Source organism: Rhincodon typus, chromosome 18, assembly GCF_021869965.1.
Source record: "Rhincodon typus isolate 14 chromosome 18, sRhiTyp1.1, whole genome shotgun sequence".
Taxonomy (NCBI): Eukaryota; Metazoa; Chordata; class Chondrichthyes; order Orectolobiformes; family Rhincodontidae; genus Rhincodon; species Rhincodon typus.
The window spans coordinates 1,523,053-1,540,089 of NC_063349.1; the positions used below are offsets into that span (position 1 = coordinate 1,523,053).

The window sequence follows — 17,037 nt, forward strand, 5'->3', positions numbered from 1 at the left end:
GGGCGTCGAGTTTAAAACAGATGTGCAAAGGTGATGAGTGCCTGCAGCGTGCTGCCAGAGGTGGTGGTAGAAGCAGACACAATAGCAAATTTCAAGAAGCGCCTGTTTGAATACATGAATACGAAGCCTGTAAGTGAAGACAGTTTTAGTATGAAAGGGCAAAATGTGTTGGTGCAGAACTGGAGGGCTGAAGGGTCTGTTCCTGTGCTGTATTGTTCTTTATTCTAAAAATACTAAGAAACAATTTAAATAATTTGGATAATGTACATTTAGATATTTTTCTAATCAACTTGTTTAGAAATGCTATGACACACCCCTGGAACAGGTGGGACTTCAGCCCCAGACCTCCTCGATCAGAGGAGCAAAATAACCACTGTACCATAAGAAGCCCTTCCCCAACGGTACTACGATACCTGGTCAACACGTAGAGTGGAAAGAGAAATCCCTGCTGCAAAAATCACTAATATATGGTCCGCAAATAAGGGACATATCAGATATTAAACAAATAAAAATTGAAATTGTTATTACATTCAGTCTCAGAATGCAAACAGGTTCTGTTCTGGAGCCCAAACGCAAGTCGATTTGTATGCAGATTGGAACACAATGCAGGAAAATTTAAAATAGCTGTTTGTAAATACAGAAAATGTTCGTACATTGGATCTTTAAAATTAGACCCCTGTATGGATCTCAGTCGTAAGTCTGAGTGTTCGTAAAGTTGGGCCACCCTGTATATTAACAACTGTTATCATGTGAAATGTGACAACGGATGCAATGTGCTTTGTGCATTAAGGGTTTACAGAGGATTCAATGTTTCCAAGAACATTTTGCATTGCACTCAAAGGAGTGACAAAGTGACGGTGGGTGGAGTAGGTTTGTAGAGTTGGATACCTGTGTGCATTGCCCCAGATTCTTTACTGTGGAACAAGGCTTTAAATTGTTCTATGACTAAAAGCTTATCAAAACAAACCTCAGTATTGATCTTTAGTGGCAGTACTCACAATTCTGAATCTCCCAGTCGGTCCATGTTCTGAATGTATGGAGGCAATTTGTGGTGAATCATCTCTTCTTCTTTCTTCATTCTTGGCTCTGCTTGCAGAGCAAACAACTGAGGGACAACATGAAAATTTAGGAAATCAAAACAGCACACACTTTACAGTATAAACGATAAATATTAAGTTTCCAATGTCCCCTGAAAAACACAAGCACCCTGACAAACCAACAATCTCAAGGATTCTCACACCTCCAGTGAAAGCGGGAAGCACACTGCAAGGCAACAAAAAAGAAAATCACCATTCACTAAGAGATAGTGAGAACTGCCAATGCTGGAGTCAGAGATAACACAGTGTGGAGCTGGAGGAACACAGCAGGCCAGGCAGCATCACAGGAACCGGAAAGCTGATGTTTTGGGTCGGGATCAAAAATCTGAAGAAGGGTCCCGACTCGAAACGTCAGCTTTCCTGCTCCTCTGATGCTGCTTGGCCTGCTGTGTTCCTCCAGCTCCACACTGTTACCACCATTCACTAGACCATTTGTTGATATCACGCACTTTGAAAGTACATAGCCAAGAACTAAGCACACAAGAAAACTGGAAACAATGCCAACTCTCAGATTACCCAAAGTTTCTATCAGTTTGGGACTGAGAGATAATTTGAGCTTTGCCTCTCCATCCCAGTGCTAGACTTATTCAACTTGAGCCTCACCAGCCCAGAATAAAGGCTTTCCATCCTACAACTTTTCTTGGCCACCTTCTCCCTCACCCATCTTTACCTAACCTGAGCCTCACTGACACCCAGCAAGACTTAAAAACGTCCCTGGGTCTCAATAAAACAACATACTACCTTCTGCCTTAAGACTTCATTTTCTTCCTGTAGTTGGTAGCATCTCTGGACCTCTGCATCAAAGTTCAGCAACATAGGAACAGGTGACACAAGTTAAGAAAAAATGCTTCATCAATTCAGAGTTTAATGTCATGTTTAAAAGTTTTGGGGGAAAAAGTCTGGCAAAATCTTCATACCTTTAAGAAATCACTTCAGTATGGTGCCAGTCTCATGTCAAAGTTTCATTTTCAAAGTAACATTATCAAATACACCAAGTTCTCAGGTTCAAATCATGGTCAGATCTATTACAATAATAAAAAAGAAAATGCTGGAGAAACTCTGCAGGTCTTGCAGCTGTGGAGAGGGAAACAAAGTTAACATCGAATCTCTTACAACTCTTCTCCAGAATGGAGCATATGGATCTGAAAAGTTAAGGATTAACTCTGCAATGTTTAAGTCTTAGGCCAGAGATTTTTACATCAACAACATACAGCTTTTTTTTTGGGTGAGGGGTCACTTAGGTCAGAGAAAGTTTTCACAAGGCAACATTCCGCAATCAAAGTTATGAATCTGCCAAAAGGTAAAAATGAAAATGATGCTACAACAGAAGTTACATTCATTCCTGCCTAGGTACAAGTTTGTTGCAAGATTTTTAAATTGGGCACTCAGAACAGTTCAATGATTGATGAATATTCAGCCAGTCACAGACAGTGGAAGGAGATTTCTATCTTCGAGGTCCAAGTCAATCAAGTGCTTAGCAACAGAATGGCTCATCCTGAGAAAGACACTGCTGTAACAGACTCTGAACTAGGACTCAGAAGTCATAGGAGCTAGTAGATGCTGGCGTTAGGAAAGGTCCTGGGAGCTGTGGGGTCTTGGAAGAAACCTGTGGCAACTAATAATTCAGTGCAACTGACAATGGAGGTGAAGAAAGTCGACATGAATTATTTGCTAAATATAGGGGATCCCTGATTTATGAGCATCCCACTTACGAACACTCGTACTTACAAACACAATCCCGTACACGGGTATAATTTTAAAGATCCGACACATGAACGTTTCTTATACTTACAAATGGCTATTTTATAACTGTGTTCCAACTGATGTACAACTTAACTTGCAAATATACTCCAGAATGGCACGTGGTCGCAGCACAGAGACTGCCTGCACAGCTAATGAGAAACATTAAAGCCTGAAGAAACCAGGAGGCACGGTGACTGTGATTAGCAGGTTTGATTCCAGCCTTGGCTGGCTGTTTGCACATTGTCCCCATGTCCGCATGAGTTTCCTCTGAGTGCTCCGGTTTCCTCCCACAGTCCAAAGATGTGCAGGCTAGGTGGGTTAGCAAAGGGAAATGAGGTTTACAGGGATAGGAGGTCTGGGTGGGATGCTCTTTGGAGGGTCAGTGTAGACTTAAAGGGCCGAAAAGACTGCTTCCACACTGCAGGGATTCTATGATAAACCACGAGCAGCACTAGCACAGTGAAGCTAGTTGACTGTTTACAAAAAAAAGCTGCAACTATGCCCTAGTGGTCTACAGCACAGTAAAAGGCTCTTCTGTCCATCAAGGCTATGCTGGGGAAAAACCACCACCTAACTATTCTAATTGTAGTTTCCACCACTTGGCCCATAGCCTTGCAGGCCTTGGCATCACAAATGCACATCGAAATACTTAAATATTATGAGGGCTTCCAGCTCTACCACCTTTATAGACAGCAAGTTCCAGATTGCTGTCACTCTCCAAGTGAAAGAAATCTTTTTCTCACATCCTCTCTAAACCTCCTGCCCCTTGGGCATTGTTCCCTCCACCAAAGGGATAAGTTCCTTCCTGTTGATATGCCCCTCATTATTTCACACATCTCAATCACGTACCCGCCTCAATCTCCTCTGCTCCAAGGTCAACAACTCCAGTCTATCTAATCCTATCTTCATGACCAAAACTCTCCAGCCCAGGCAACATTCTGGTAAATCTCTTCTGCACTGTACAATCACATCCCTCCTCTGTTGGTTCCAGAACTTCAAACAATACCTTAGCTATGGCATAAGCAACTTTTTATACAGCTCCAGAATAACTTCTCTGCTCTTAAATTCTATGCCTCAAACTCTAGCACCCCACATATCATCTTAACCACGTTACCTACCCGCCCTGTGGCTTTAAGGGGGAGATGGACATGCATACCATGGTTCTGCTGATCCTCTGTGCTTCCCATAGCCCCACCATTAATCACGTGTTCCTTTGCCTTGTATGCCCTGCCGAAGTGCATCACCTCACACTTATCCAGATTGAATTCAATTTGTCACTGATCAGCCTGTAAGTATTCTCCTACAATCAAAGTATCCTTCTCACCATTTACCACCCCACCAATTGTCATATCATCCACAATCTAACTAATCAATCCTCCTACTTCAAGTCTAAATCCTTTGTATATACACACCACAAATAGCAAGAGCCCCAACACTGATTCCTGTGGACCATCACTGGACACAGACTGCCAGTTTCAAAAACACCTCTCAACCATCACTCTGCTTCCTGCCACTCAGCTAATTCTAGATCTAATTAGCCAAATTTCCTTGGATCCCATGGGATCTTATCTTCGCTAACAGTCTCACATTATCTTATCAAAAGCTTTTCTAAAGCCCAAGTAGACCACACTGAATACAGTGCATTCACCTACACACTGTCACCTCTTCAAAATATTCAAATCAAATTGTTCAGACATGACATCAAAACTATGCTGTTCACGATTAATTCCTGCCTCTCCAAGTAGAGATTAATTCTTTCCCTCCGAATTACTTCCAATAGTTTCCTGACCAGTGAGGTTAGAGTGACTGGCCTGGAGTTGAATTATCCCTTGCTCCCTTCTTGAATAATGGTAACACATTGGCTGTGCTCCAGTCTTCTGACACCTCTCTTGTGGCCAGACAAGAACTGAAAATTGCCAGCACCCCTACTATTTCCTCTCTTGGCCCACTCAACAGCCATGGGATATATTTAAGTATGTCACAGTCCATCTTTCAAATTTCCATACCCACATCATCCCTCTCACTAGTGAACACCAATACGAAGTGTTCATTTAGAACCTTGAGTAGGTGCTGAAGTGCAGTCCCAAGAAAGGAGAATGAATTAACATGCAAGCAGTTAGTGAGGCACGTATGATGGTTACCAAGAAATCTACGGGGTGTTCAACCAGCCTCTGTTCATATATTTTCCTCATATAAATTCTAGATGTCAGAGTACATGTCAAAAAGACATTGTACATAGTAAATTTTATTGTTTATTGTAAACTGAGAAGCATGTTGCAGTTTAATTCTCTTCGCTAGTTGGGATCTCAAACTTAGTTTACTTTAAAATAAAAATTATTGGTTCCTAACCAGATCATAACACAAATTTGGTGGCCTGCACCACTTTCATAAAAGGTGCCTAACACAAAATTAACCGTCCGTTGGCACTACCTTGCATTGATCATAACGGTCTGCAGCATTAATATTGAGTTCACTCCAAACTGAACTTATCACCACATCCTCCAGATCATCCAAGACTACCCAATTTTCTTCATGATCCTGAGACTGAAATAAGGAGTTCACCATGCAATATGCAAAGGAATTCACTTTTAACCTACAATGCAGCTTTGTGTGCCAATGTTGCAAATACATTCTGGCTAACATATCAGAATTTATGCTGACCAAGTATCGCATCTGATTCTAGAAACCTGGACCAAGACTAGGTAAGGAAACAAAAGTTGGTGTTGATTGTTCACTAAGACGGGCTAAAAAGTGCATTTTAACTACTGACTCAATCATCTTCAGTTGTGACAGCCTCTATCTACGGTCCGATATCCTGCTGCCTTTGTTAGCCATTACTGAATTGAAAATACCTCTGCCCATGAGTCAGAAAGTTGTGGGTCTAGATCTTACTCTAGGACTTGAGCACAAAAATCTTGTCTGATAATCCAACTTAATACTGAGTGACTGTTATACTGTCAGCTTGAGCATTTTTAGAATGGGGTTAATTGAAGACCCCATGCTCTCTCATACTCATGATAAAGACAGCATGGCATTATTTCAAAGAGGATTACAGGAGGTAACCTGGATCTACTGGCCTATACTTAGCCCCTAACATCACAAATATCAAATTACCTGCTAGTGCAGTATTATTTGTGGGAGCTTGCCGTGAAGACATTCCTTCGTTATAACAATGACCATGCTTCAAAAATACTCATTTGCTTACACAGTGAGGTCATGAAAAGCACTATATAAAGACAACTCTTTTTTAAAAAATATTCTCCATCTAGATTCACATTTGAGAATTACCCACTTGACGAGGAAACAGAACAACTGATATATCTAGAATCACAAACCAACTGAAGACAGCATCAACAACTGAGGGAAGGATCCTCAGGTCCAATCAACTTGTCACTCAACTGCCATGCCTTGTGTATCACACCATTTACGTTCTCCCCACGTAACCATCACCATTTCAAACAGTGAAATCTTCTGGGAAGCATAAGAGAAATTAAAATCTCAGGCCAATTCAGGGCAAAAATACCCAGGAAATTCCTCTTAACATCCCCGCCAAACAACCAAGCCAGGCTAGCCAATACTAGTCCAGATCACTGACCCTATCAATTCCCTGCTGTATCTACCTGCTGTGCAAGATCTTCACTCTAAACACAAACTGATCAAGTCCTCATTTGGAGGAATTCAGCAAATCTGAACTCAATAAGGGCCAAAAATCTGTTCCAGATACCCACTGTTCTCTGGGTAAAGGACTGCTTCTTAATATCTCACCTAGATCCAGGTGCACAAATTAAAACTGCGACTCCTGACCCTCTGTAACAGTTTATTCTCATCATCTTATAAAAACACTAGGTTATGCCCAAGGCTCTATTTCTCCAAGTATATCATCCCAGCTCTTCATAGAATTGTTATAGTTCAAAAGGAGGCCTTCCAGGCAATCACCAGCTCTCTGAATGAACACTTTGACTCTCCTGACTTTTTCCTGAAATGCCAGAATATTGTTCCTATTTAAATAATCATTCAATATCGTCTTGAATGCCTTGATTGAACCTGCTTCCACCATACTTTCAGGCATTGTATTCCTGACCCTGACCGCTCACTGTATGGAATTTTCTTTTTCTCACATCGCATTTGCTTCTCTTTCAATTAAAATTATCTGTGCCTTCCTGTTCTTGATCCTTTTGCAACAGGGAACAGTTTCTCTCCAACTACTTGGTCCACTCTTTCTATTTCAGCTATCTTGATAAACTACGATGGCTTAAACGGGGAAGGAGTCTACTTACAACTCAAGAAAAGTCTTACTAGACTCAAAACATGAACTCTATTTCTCTATCCACAAGTGCTGACAAACCTGCTGAGTTTCTCCAGCATTTTGTTCTTATTAAATAACTCTGCTCCTTTTCAAGAACTTCAGTATTACCAACTAAATGAGATAATCAAACTGCAGTGTTCTAACCGAAGCACGGTCAAGGTCTTGTCTATCTAGATCCTAAATGCCACATATTTTGGTGGTGTTGCTGAAGGAGCCTTATTAAGTTGCTGCTTTGAATCAGTTATGGACCTGTGCTGTACTGTCCTATGTTCTTATTAGTGTAAATATTTAAGGTGGCGATGGGTGTCAATCAAGTGAGTTGCTTTGTCCTGGATGGTGTTGGCCATACACTTGCCTTGCCTTTGCTTTGAATCAGACTTTTAGGAGTCAGGAGATGAGTTATATGCTACACCTAGAAATGTTCATGTAGCCACATTGTATAGATGACCAGTCCAGCTAAATCTCTGGCCAACAACCACCTCCAGGACGTTGATTGTGAGAGATTCATCAAACATTGGATGAAAGGAGTTAGGCTCACATATTTGAGATGGTCACTGCCTGGTATTTACATGACGTAGACATTATTTACCACTCATCAGCACAAAACTGAATGCTTGTTGTGAGTAGGCACTTACTGTTTAATTACAAGGAATTACAATGAGTGAGTAAGTCCCTTCTGCCCATTTTGAAGGAGGGAAGATAATTACGAATTAGCTTTATTGTCACTGTGAAAAGTTTACAAGGTATCACCTTAAGCACAAGGTATCTAGGTATAGATCCTTCAGTATAAGTCTTTAGGGAAAAAAATTAGGAAAGTAAAGAGATAACATGTCCAGCATTACAGCTCATAGGAATAATTTAGAAAACATAGAAAATAGCTGTGTTCCTATTGCAAATTTAGAATAGCAATTCATTGCAAGGATTTAATCTGCCAATGGAAGAGATAAAGCTCACAGGCTGGTTCAACTTTCCTAAACTCAGAATCACAAAATGATACAGAATCGCAGTACAATTCTCAGTGCTGTCATTGAAGTGAGCCCTGTATCTACATAATCTATAATCCACATTTTAAAATATTTCCCGGGATGGATGCATCACTATCAAGGCTAACACTTTTTTGCTCATCATTAATTGTCCTTGAGAAAATGGTAATGATAGAGTTGTGATGGATAAGTGTTTAACAACACTGGCACACACCTTTATACAATAAACTGTCCAACAAACTTCAAAGCTACAAATATCAAACAAACGTTGACACTAAATTACATAAACTTACATTTCCATAGACGTCAAAAAGCTTGGCGAGAGAGTAGGTTTTAAGGAGCATTTTTTAAGGAAGAGAGGTAAAAATATTTAGGGATCAAATCCCAGAAACTGAGAATGTCCAAGTGGCCAGAATTGAGGAGCAGAGGAATTTCAGGGGATTGTAGGTCTGGAGGATCTTACAGAAACAGATTTAGACGTTATTGGCACATGTATTCATGTACAAATGTACGGTGAAAAGTTTTCAATGTCACCACATGGTGCCATTTTAGGTACAAATACCTAGATACAAAAACTTAAGAACAAGGTGGAAAGAAATAAGGAACAAAGTTAAAAGTTAAAAATTTCAGTCCTTCTTAGTATTAAGTCAAAAAGTAAAAAGAAGTAAAGCCACAAAGCTAAAATCAAACATTGCAGACTTTGTATTAATAAAGCACATCAAAATGTTTCACCTTGGCTAATTACCTTGAAGACCTTCAGCAGTGACATCCTCAATCAGAAAATTGGTTACCAACAGTCACAACCATCTTCCTTTGTCCTAGCTATATTAGCCAGTGGGGAGTTTTCCCCAATTCTCATTTATATACTCAATTAATTTGTGAATCCACTTCCAACCGTATTTTCTTATACTACAGTTACCTCTTCACAACATTGTTCATCGACCTTTAAATTACGCAATCACCAAGTTCTACTGCTTTCTCCATCCACTTCAATTTTTTTTGTGCTGAAGAGTAGATGTATGCATTTATAAAAACTACTCAACATTCACCCAGCCTCAATGCATCTTTCTAAGCTGATCATTATTTGCCAGTGGAGAAGCAAACAAAAAAAAACAATAGTGTGGATTAAGTCAAAAAATGACAAAGGAATGCAATATATCTGACAGTAAGGGGTGATTTTTAACAAGTCACAAAGGATTGAGAGCAATACTGACAACAAGTACAAAGCTGATTCTTTGAAGGACCTTGATCTTCCATCTATTGTAAGGTCTGTCCTGTTGGCTGACAAGTAGGAAAAATCAGAATGGAAATGCAGACAATGAATTCACAACACAATGCAATAAAGGATATGCATACACTGAAAGAGTACGCTTAAAAAGTTGTGCAGTGACACCAAGAAAGTCTCTGCCCATTGCTTGGAGAAATAGGTGGCGAACACTAGGTTCTGATCTGGATTCGGAACGAAAGGAAGAACAAACCATTCTTTCCATTCTGGCTGGTTCTGCAGTTCCAGGGCCTGTTTCTGGAAGAACTCCTGGGTTTTATCAATCCTATTAGACTGCAACAAAAAGTAAAAAGGGAGACATTACATTCTTTCCTTCCTTCCTCCTGCAAGCCCTGCTCTACAAACCTGAAATGTTATTTTCATACTCATTTGAACAGCTTCCACCAAACCCCCATTCTCAGAAAATAGAGAATAAAAACAACATGCAACAGACCAGGAAGATTCTCAGTTGTGCTAAACTAACTAATCTTGACCAGGAGGGTTCTCAGATTTATGCTAAAGTAACTAATCCTGGCCAGGACAAATGTGGAGGCCTCTGGACTCAGGAGACAATATGTACAAAGCATTCCTAATTACAATCAGGTAAATGAAGTTTATCGACTGGGTGGGGCTGTGGGACCAATTTTACAAAAATCAGGAAGCAATGACATTTGCCACAACACCTTCACAATGGATTAGTAAATCAGCATTTATTGACCAATGTCTCAAGTTGAGCATTCATTCTGGCAGGATAGTTTAGGAAGCATCTGACGTCCTATGAAAGAATGGCAGCACATAGGCCTTAATTCAGCCGGCACAGACATTAAATGAAACAAAAACTCTTATCCCTCAGACTTTGTCTTTGTGCAACTTTGCTAATTATCTGCGCTGGTAAAGCTGCAGAATGAACCTCACTGACCTTTACCTACCAACCATGAGAGTTTGCAGGTCAGGGTTAGATACAAAGTAAATATCCCCGTACGTTGTTGCAGTGGCCACACAGGGTACGCACAAGATAAGAGTTCAATAGACTGCAAAACTTCCTCTACTCTTTTAAACTGAAAGCAAAGCTCCCACAAACTGACCTATCAAACACTCCCAAGAGAGGCTCTGCATAGGGTTAGAATCAAAGCTAAGTTCCCTCTGCACCGTTTCCATCAAACACTCCAGACACGGTTAGGGCATGGGCCAATTACCTGGATGGTATGGACCAGATAGTAACGGTACAAGCTGGTTTTCAGCTTGTTGACTGTGTGTCGATATGCATCCTCCAGTCTGCTGAACAGGCGATGATCCAGGTACCCCCAGTATTCACGCAGTCCACTGAGGTCATAACCTTGAACCAAATGTTGCAGTTGTTCTACAATTTTATCAACCTAAAACAAAAGATTATTGAACCACTATCATTGCAAAGCCAGCTTTTTAAATGCACTATGCTTTATATAAGGGTGCAAGTTTTCTTTAATTACTTGAAATCTCCAAAAACAAAACAACAGTTTATGTGGTTGACATCAGTCAGACACCTAACATGACCATTTCACATCAGCTGGAACTCAGTGGGCAGTAAACTCAAAAGGTTGCGGGTTCAAGCCCCACATTTCAGATTTGAGGACATAATCCAGGCTGACAGCCCAGTGATGTACTGAAACAGCTGTAGCAGATCTATCCTCTGGAATGGACGTCAACCCAGGTACTATTAAAAGAGCACAGTAGATCTGCCTGTATTCACATATCCATCAAGAACAGATTTTCTGTTTTTCTGAAGGGTCTAGGCCCGAAACGTCAGCCGTCCTGCTCGGCCTGCTGTGTTCATCCGGCTCTACACCTTGTTATCAAGAACAGATTGTCAGATTGCTTCTTTGGATGGGACGCTCCTGTGCACAAATCAGCTGCTGTATTTCCTATAGTACAACAGTGACTACAAAATTACTTTATTGGCTGTGAAGTACTTAGTGAGTTTAATTTAGTGAATAAGGGAACTTGGTGATACAAGGAAGAAAGTGCTCTGTTCTTTTTCAGCCTCCAGTAATTCTTTTACTTTGGTATGGTGAAGCAGCTGATTAGTAGATAACTGGTAGTTTGCTCTGGTTATTCTCAGCCAAATGAAGTTTATTTCTTACAGCATGTGGGAAATCATGTAGGGCATATGATGCATTCATGAACACATCTGCGAAAAACGTTCCTGGGTGCACAAGCTTGACCTCTGGATCTGGAGCATCAGTTGGAATGCCACACAGCTATAAGGGTAGTTAAGGGGAGGCAATGGCCTAGTGGTATTACCACCAGACTATTAATCCAGCGACCTAGGTAATATTCTGTGGACCCGGATTCTAATCCCGCCAGAGACAGTAGAATTTCAATTCAATTAAAAAATCTGTAATCAAGTTTCTAATGATGACTCTATTGCCAATTGTTGGAAAAACCCACCTGTCCTTTAGGGAAGGAAACTGCCATCCTTACCTGGCCTGGTCTATATGTGACTCCAGACCCACAGCAATGTGGTTGACTCAAACCGTTAATTACAACTGCAAAACAGTGACACCCTCATTGTGTGAATGAATGAAAAAAAGGATAGCACGTTTACAGAGGTGGTCACACTGCAGGTTTAGTGTGTACTACAGGCAGACAGAGAATGAGACACGCAGACAATTCAGGTGTCCTCAGTATTGATAATGTAGGTAGGCAAAGGGATGAGGTCATGAAAGCATATTTTTAGGGAGTTAGGAAGGAAATTAAAAAGCAGGGCATCAATTTAGGACCTGCACAAGCTACTTGGGTTCCATCTCAACAGAAACAAGACCAATATTGTTGCAAGAAAAATTGCTTGTGCTGGGGACTAGATCTTTCCCAAGATGGCGCCAGTGCATGGCAACTCCTTGATAGCTGTCTACAGCAGATCTTATTCTTACCTATCTTATAATCATTCTGCTCTTTTAAAACTCAATTCTAACTCTGTCAAAATTACTAACAATGTTCTTTTAAATGCACTTGTAGGTCCGAGGATCCTCTGATTGACAAGGCCCAATTACTTACATTGAAACTGCAAACCTAAAGAAACCTGGAACAGAAGCCCAACCAGTGCAGGAATGAGACCTGACCCCGAGGTGACCTGACAGAAGAAGCCTGACTAGATTGGTCACAAGACTCCCCCGGAACACTCAAGGCTGGTGCCCAGGACCCCATCAGGAGCACCCACTTGCTGGAACTGCAAGCCCAGGGAGATCGAAGGCCTTCCAGCCTCTTGCAAGCCCGACCTTGTGGAAACCCAGAACCAAGGCTCGACCGACATGGGAACAAGACCTGACCCTGTGGTGAACCAACATTGAGGTGGCCCAACCAGATCGGCCACAAAACCCCCTGGAATGCTCAAGGCTGCGACTGCGCCCAGGACCACATCAGATGCACTCACTCATCTTCTGCAGAGCAGAATTCCCTCACTGGTGCCTGAGATCAACCACGAGATTCCTGGAGTGTTCAAGTTCACAGCTGGTGCCCAAGACCCACAAGGAGAGCTCACTCACCGACATCCGAGATCGACATGGAGCAGCCACCTTACCCAGGAAACATGGGAGACGTGGACTTCAAGTAAGACTGAAACTCCGAGGTTTCAAGCTCCCCTCCCTAGCCATTGAAAACAATATGCATGACCTTAAAAGCCAGACTCACTTTCCAAAGAGAATTCAGAGACTGTTGTGTGCTCGGTTTCACAGAGATATGGCTCAACCCTGCTACATCTGACTACGCATTACAACCGGAGGGATTTTTAATTCACCGAGTGCACCGCTCGGAGTCCTCGGGCAAGGCAAGAGGCATTGGCGTCTGCTTCCTAATCAACACCTCCTGGTGCTCAGGGATGGTGACCGTGGTGAGTCACTGGGCCCCGGACCTAGAATATTTAAAGTGAAAAGCCATCCATGCTACTTGTCGTGCAAGTTCACCTCCGTACCCTGACAGTGATCTACATTCCACCCCATGCAGAAGTGAAGAGCATACTTGATGAAATATACAACACTATAACAGCCTTGAGGCAGAATATCCCAAAGCCTTGTTTGTCATGGCCGGGGACTTCAACCAGGCCAATCTCAAGAAAATGCTAGCAAAATACCACTAACATGTCTTCTGTTCCACCAGAAGTCCAAACATCCTTGACGATTGCTATGCAACCAAAGATGTCTACTGCTCCATTCCCCATCCGCATTTTGGAACATCAGATGACAATGCTGTGCTCTTCCTCCCAGCCTACCAGCAGAAGCTGAAGCACAAGGACCCAGTATAGAAAGTAGTGCAGCATTGATCTGAGGAAACAGAAGGGCTTCTATGAGACTGCTTAGAGTCAGTAGACTGGTCCATAATCAAGAACTCAGCAGCCAACTTAATCAAGTATTTCATAACCGTTACAGAATTCATTTCTGCTAGATGACTGTGTGTCGATGAAGTTAATCCAAGTGTTCCCCAACTGGAAAGCATGGTTGAATCAGGAGATCCACTTCCTACTGAAGTCCAGGTCTGAGGCATTCAAGCTGGGTGACCCTGACTGAGACAGGCAATCCAAGTACAACCTTCACAAGGCCATCAGGGACGCCAAGAGGCAATACCAAACTAAGCTCAAGGCCCAGACTAACCACATGGACACCATCCATTTGTGGCATGGCCATGGCTTGTGGCTTTATAACGGGCTATAAAGCGAAGTCGAACGGTACATTACTATCCGATGAGCTTGATGCATCCTACACACACTTTGAACAGAAGGGTAGTGAACAATGTCACCTGTCCCAACAGTGTCGGAGGCACCCGTAGCCTCGGTCACCACCACAGATCAGCCTTAAGGGTGAATCCATGGAAAGCAACTGACCTGGAAGGAGACCCCAGCCATACATTCAGATTCTGTGTGGACCAGGTGGCGGCAGTATTCACAGACATCATTAACTGCTCCTTACTACTGTCTGAAGTCCCCAACTGTTTCAAGAAGACCACCATCATCTTGGTACCAAAGAAAAATCATGCAAAGTGCCTCAATGACTACTGCCTGGTGCCTCTGACATCCATAATAATGATGTGCTTCGAGAGGTTGGTCATGGCTCACCAACTCCAGCTTCCCAGATTGCCTTGATCCCTTGCAATATGCCTACCAATGCAAAAGGACCACAGCAGATGCTATCGCCTTGGTCCTACATTCATCCCTGGAACATCTGGACAACAAAGATACCTATATCAGACTACTACTTATTAAATACAGCTCCACCTTCAACACCATAATTCCAAAAAAATTCATCGCTGTCTTCGAGACCTATGTCTCTGCAACCCCTCTAACTGGATTCGCAATGCCCTGAGCAACAGACCGCAGTAAGGATAGGCGACAACACTTCGTCCAAGATATTCCTCAACACTGGTGCCCTAAGAGGCTGTATACTCAGCCCCCTACTATACTCCTTATACACACCTTTGTGGCCAAATTCTGCACCAATTCCATTGACAAGTTTTCTGATGCCACCACCATTGTAGAAAAGATCTCAAACAACAACGAGACAGAGTACAGAAAGGAGATAGAGTGCTTAGTGGCATGGTGTAAAGGCAGCAATCTCTCAATCAATGTCAGCAAAACAAGGAGCTGGTCATTGACTTCAGGAAGCAGAGTGAAAGGCACACCCTGACTGCATCAATGGTGCTGAAGTGGAGATGGTCGACAGCATCAAGTTCCTGGGAGTGATAATCACCAACAATCTGTCCTGGCCCATCCACACTGAAGCTAAAATCAAATAAGCACAACAACGCCTCTACTTCCTCAGGAAGATAAGAAAATTCAGCACATCCACAAAGATTCTTACCGATTTTTATAGATACACCACAGAAAGCATCCCATCTGGATGCATCATAGTATGGTATGGCAACTGCTCTTCCCAAGACTGCAAGAAACCATAGACAATTGTGAACACAGCCCAGTCAGTCACACAAACCAGCCTCCCATCCATTGACTTCATCTATACTCCCCGCTGCATCAGGAAAGCAACCAACATAATCAAAGGCCCGTCCCACTCTGGTTATACTCTCTTTCACTCTCTGCTGTCGAGCAAAAGATATAAAAACTTGAATACGCATACAAGCAGATTCGAGAGTAGCTTCTTTCCTGTTGTTGTCAGATTTCTGAATGGAGCTCTTAAATGTTAATGTTGATTTCTCTCTGCATCTTCTTGGCAGCTGTTAACACTTTCTGCACTCTTCTGTAACCCTGATGCACATGTACAGTACAATCTGCCTATAAAACATGTGAGTCAACACTTTTCACTGTACCTTGGTCCATGTGACAGTAATAAATCAAATCAACTAGCTTGCTTTTGTCTGATGGACAGGAACCTGAAGGATACCTCAAAATGAAACCAAGTAAAATGGGTAACATGAAGTAGAAAAGTGGCAAAATGTCACAGAAGACTTAATACAGCATGGTGCAGGTTTACCCGTGACTCTTCATTTGTCCCAAGTGTTGCCTAATTCTAGATTTCATTACAGGAGGAAAATCCTCTCAGTATCCACTTAATGAGACTCCATTAGAATCATTGATGCTTCAAGGGCACCTCACATTCCTACAAATCTACGTTTTCCTCATTTACCCCAGGAACCAGCCGAGCTCATTGCCTCTTGAACTTTTCCACTGTGGTCCCGTTTCAAGACTTGGACATCACCGTGGCCCCTCTAAGAACTGTCAGAGCGATGGTGGTAGAAGGAGGGCGTGAAGAAGACAATGACATATGACAGCAGGGTACAGTGGGGGAAAACACCTGAAAGAGTGGGAAATGCTGGGAGCTCTGAAGCCATCGTTGCCTTGGAGCTCACGGCTCCACTTAGGATCATGACCACCAATTTGGGAAGCCCTGGTCTACTTAATCTTCACATGACTGCTTTAAAAGCAAAGATTTACACTTAAGGACAGCAAAACTATGTATGCTACTATTGCTGCGCTTGCACTAATAATTTGTACAATTCTAAAATGCATATCTCACAATTAAATTCACTAGAAAGCTTTAATCTGACCAGGGCTATGAATCTGTGAAGATTGTCTCAAATCTGCCTCTGTACAAATGTTTATTATTATATCAGCTAGCCATCCACGACAGGTTCAGCAGGATTTACAGTCAACTCACTCGAAATCCCTTATCCTTGTCTGCCTTGATCTCGACGTCAAAAGTTCTAAGTGTACTGGTGAATTCTCGGTAGAGCAGGTACTCACGAACAAGTTCATCCATTCGTTCAACGGCTGAAGCCATTACTCAGCAGATCGATCTAAACAACAACAACATGAAAGTGAGGTACTATATTCACACCGTATAATAGAAAGGATCTCTCTGACTGGGTCACTCACTCTCATTCTCTGTCAGGATTTGTTTTCGCTGTCTCTCTGTTTGACAGTCACTCCATCTCTCAACTCAGTTCCTACAGCCGCAGGCTACCAAGCCCCTCCCCGTCACCCGGAACACATTGCCTGGTGCCTCCGCACTCTTTACCCCAACCCCCTCTTCTCTGTCACTGTGAAAGCCGTCAGTTTTTTCCCCTCTCACTCTCTGTGACCAGGTTTAGTTTTCTCCATTTTTCTCTCTCTGTGACCAGGTTTAGTTTTCTCCATTTTTCTCTCTCTGTGACCAGGTTTAGTTT

At 42.3% G+C, this 17,037-nt stretch overlaps 1 protein-coding gene across 4 annotated transcripts in view; it reads right to left on the reverse strand.

The window, feature by feature from the left end:
• Window positions 1-17,020, reverse strand: part of wdr91 (WD repeat domain 91) — an 83,789-nt gene extending 66,769 nt beyond the window's left edge. For all 4 annotated transcript variants that reach the window (XR_007264067.1, XR_007264069.1, XR_007264068.1 and 1 more), the window contains exons 1-6: window positions 16,748-17,020; window positions 16,530-16,668; window positions 10,590-10,769; window positions 9,480-9,687; window positions 1,839-1,921; window positions 999-1,105 (exon numbers count right to left, since the gene is read on the reverse strand). Coding sequence is in view for 1 of the 4 variants with exons in the window: in XM_048607536.1 (XP_048463493.1) it covers window positions 999-1,105; window positions 1,839-1,921; window positions 9,480-9,687; window positions 10,590-10,769; window positions 16,530-16,652 (701 nt within the window). In the remaining 3 variants the exon portion in view is untranslated. The remainder of the gene's footprint in view (window positions 1-998; window positions 1,106-1,838; window positions 1,922-9,479; window positions 9,688-10,589; window positions 10,770-16,529; window positions 16,669-16,747) is intronic.
• Window positions 17,021-17,037: the final 17 nt, after the last annotated feature.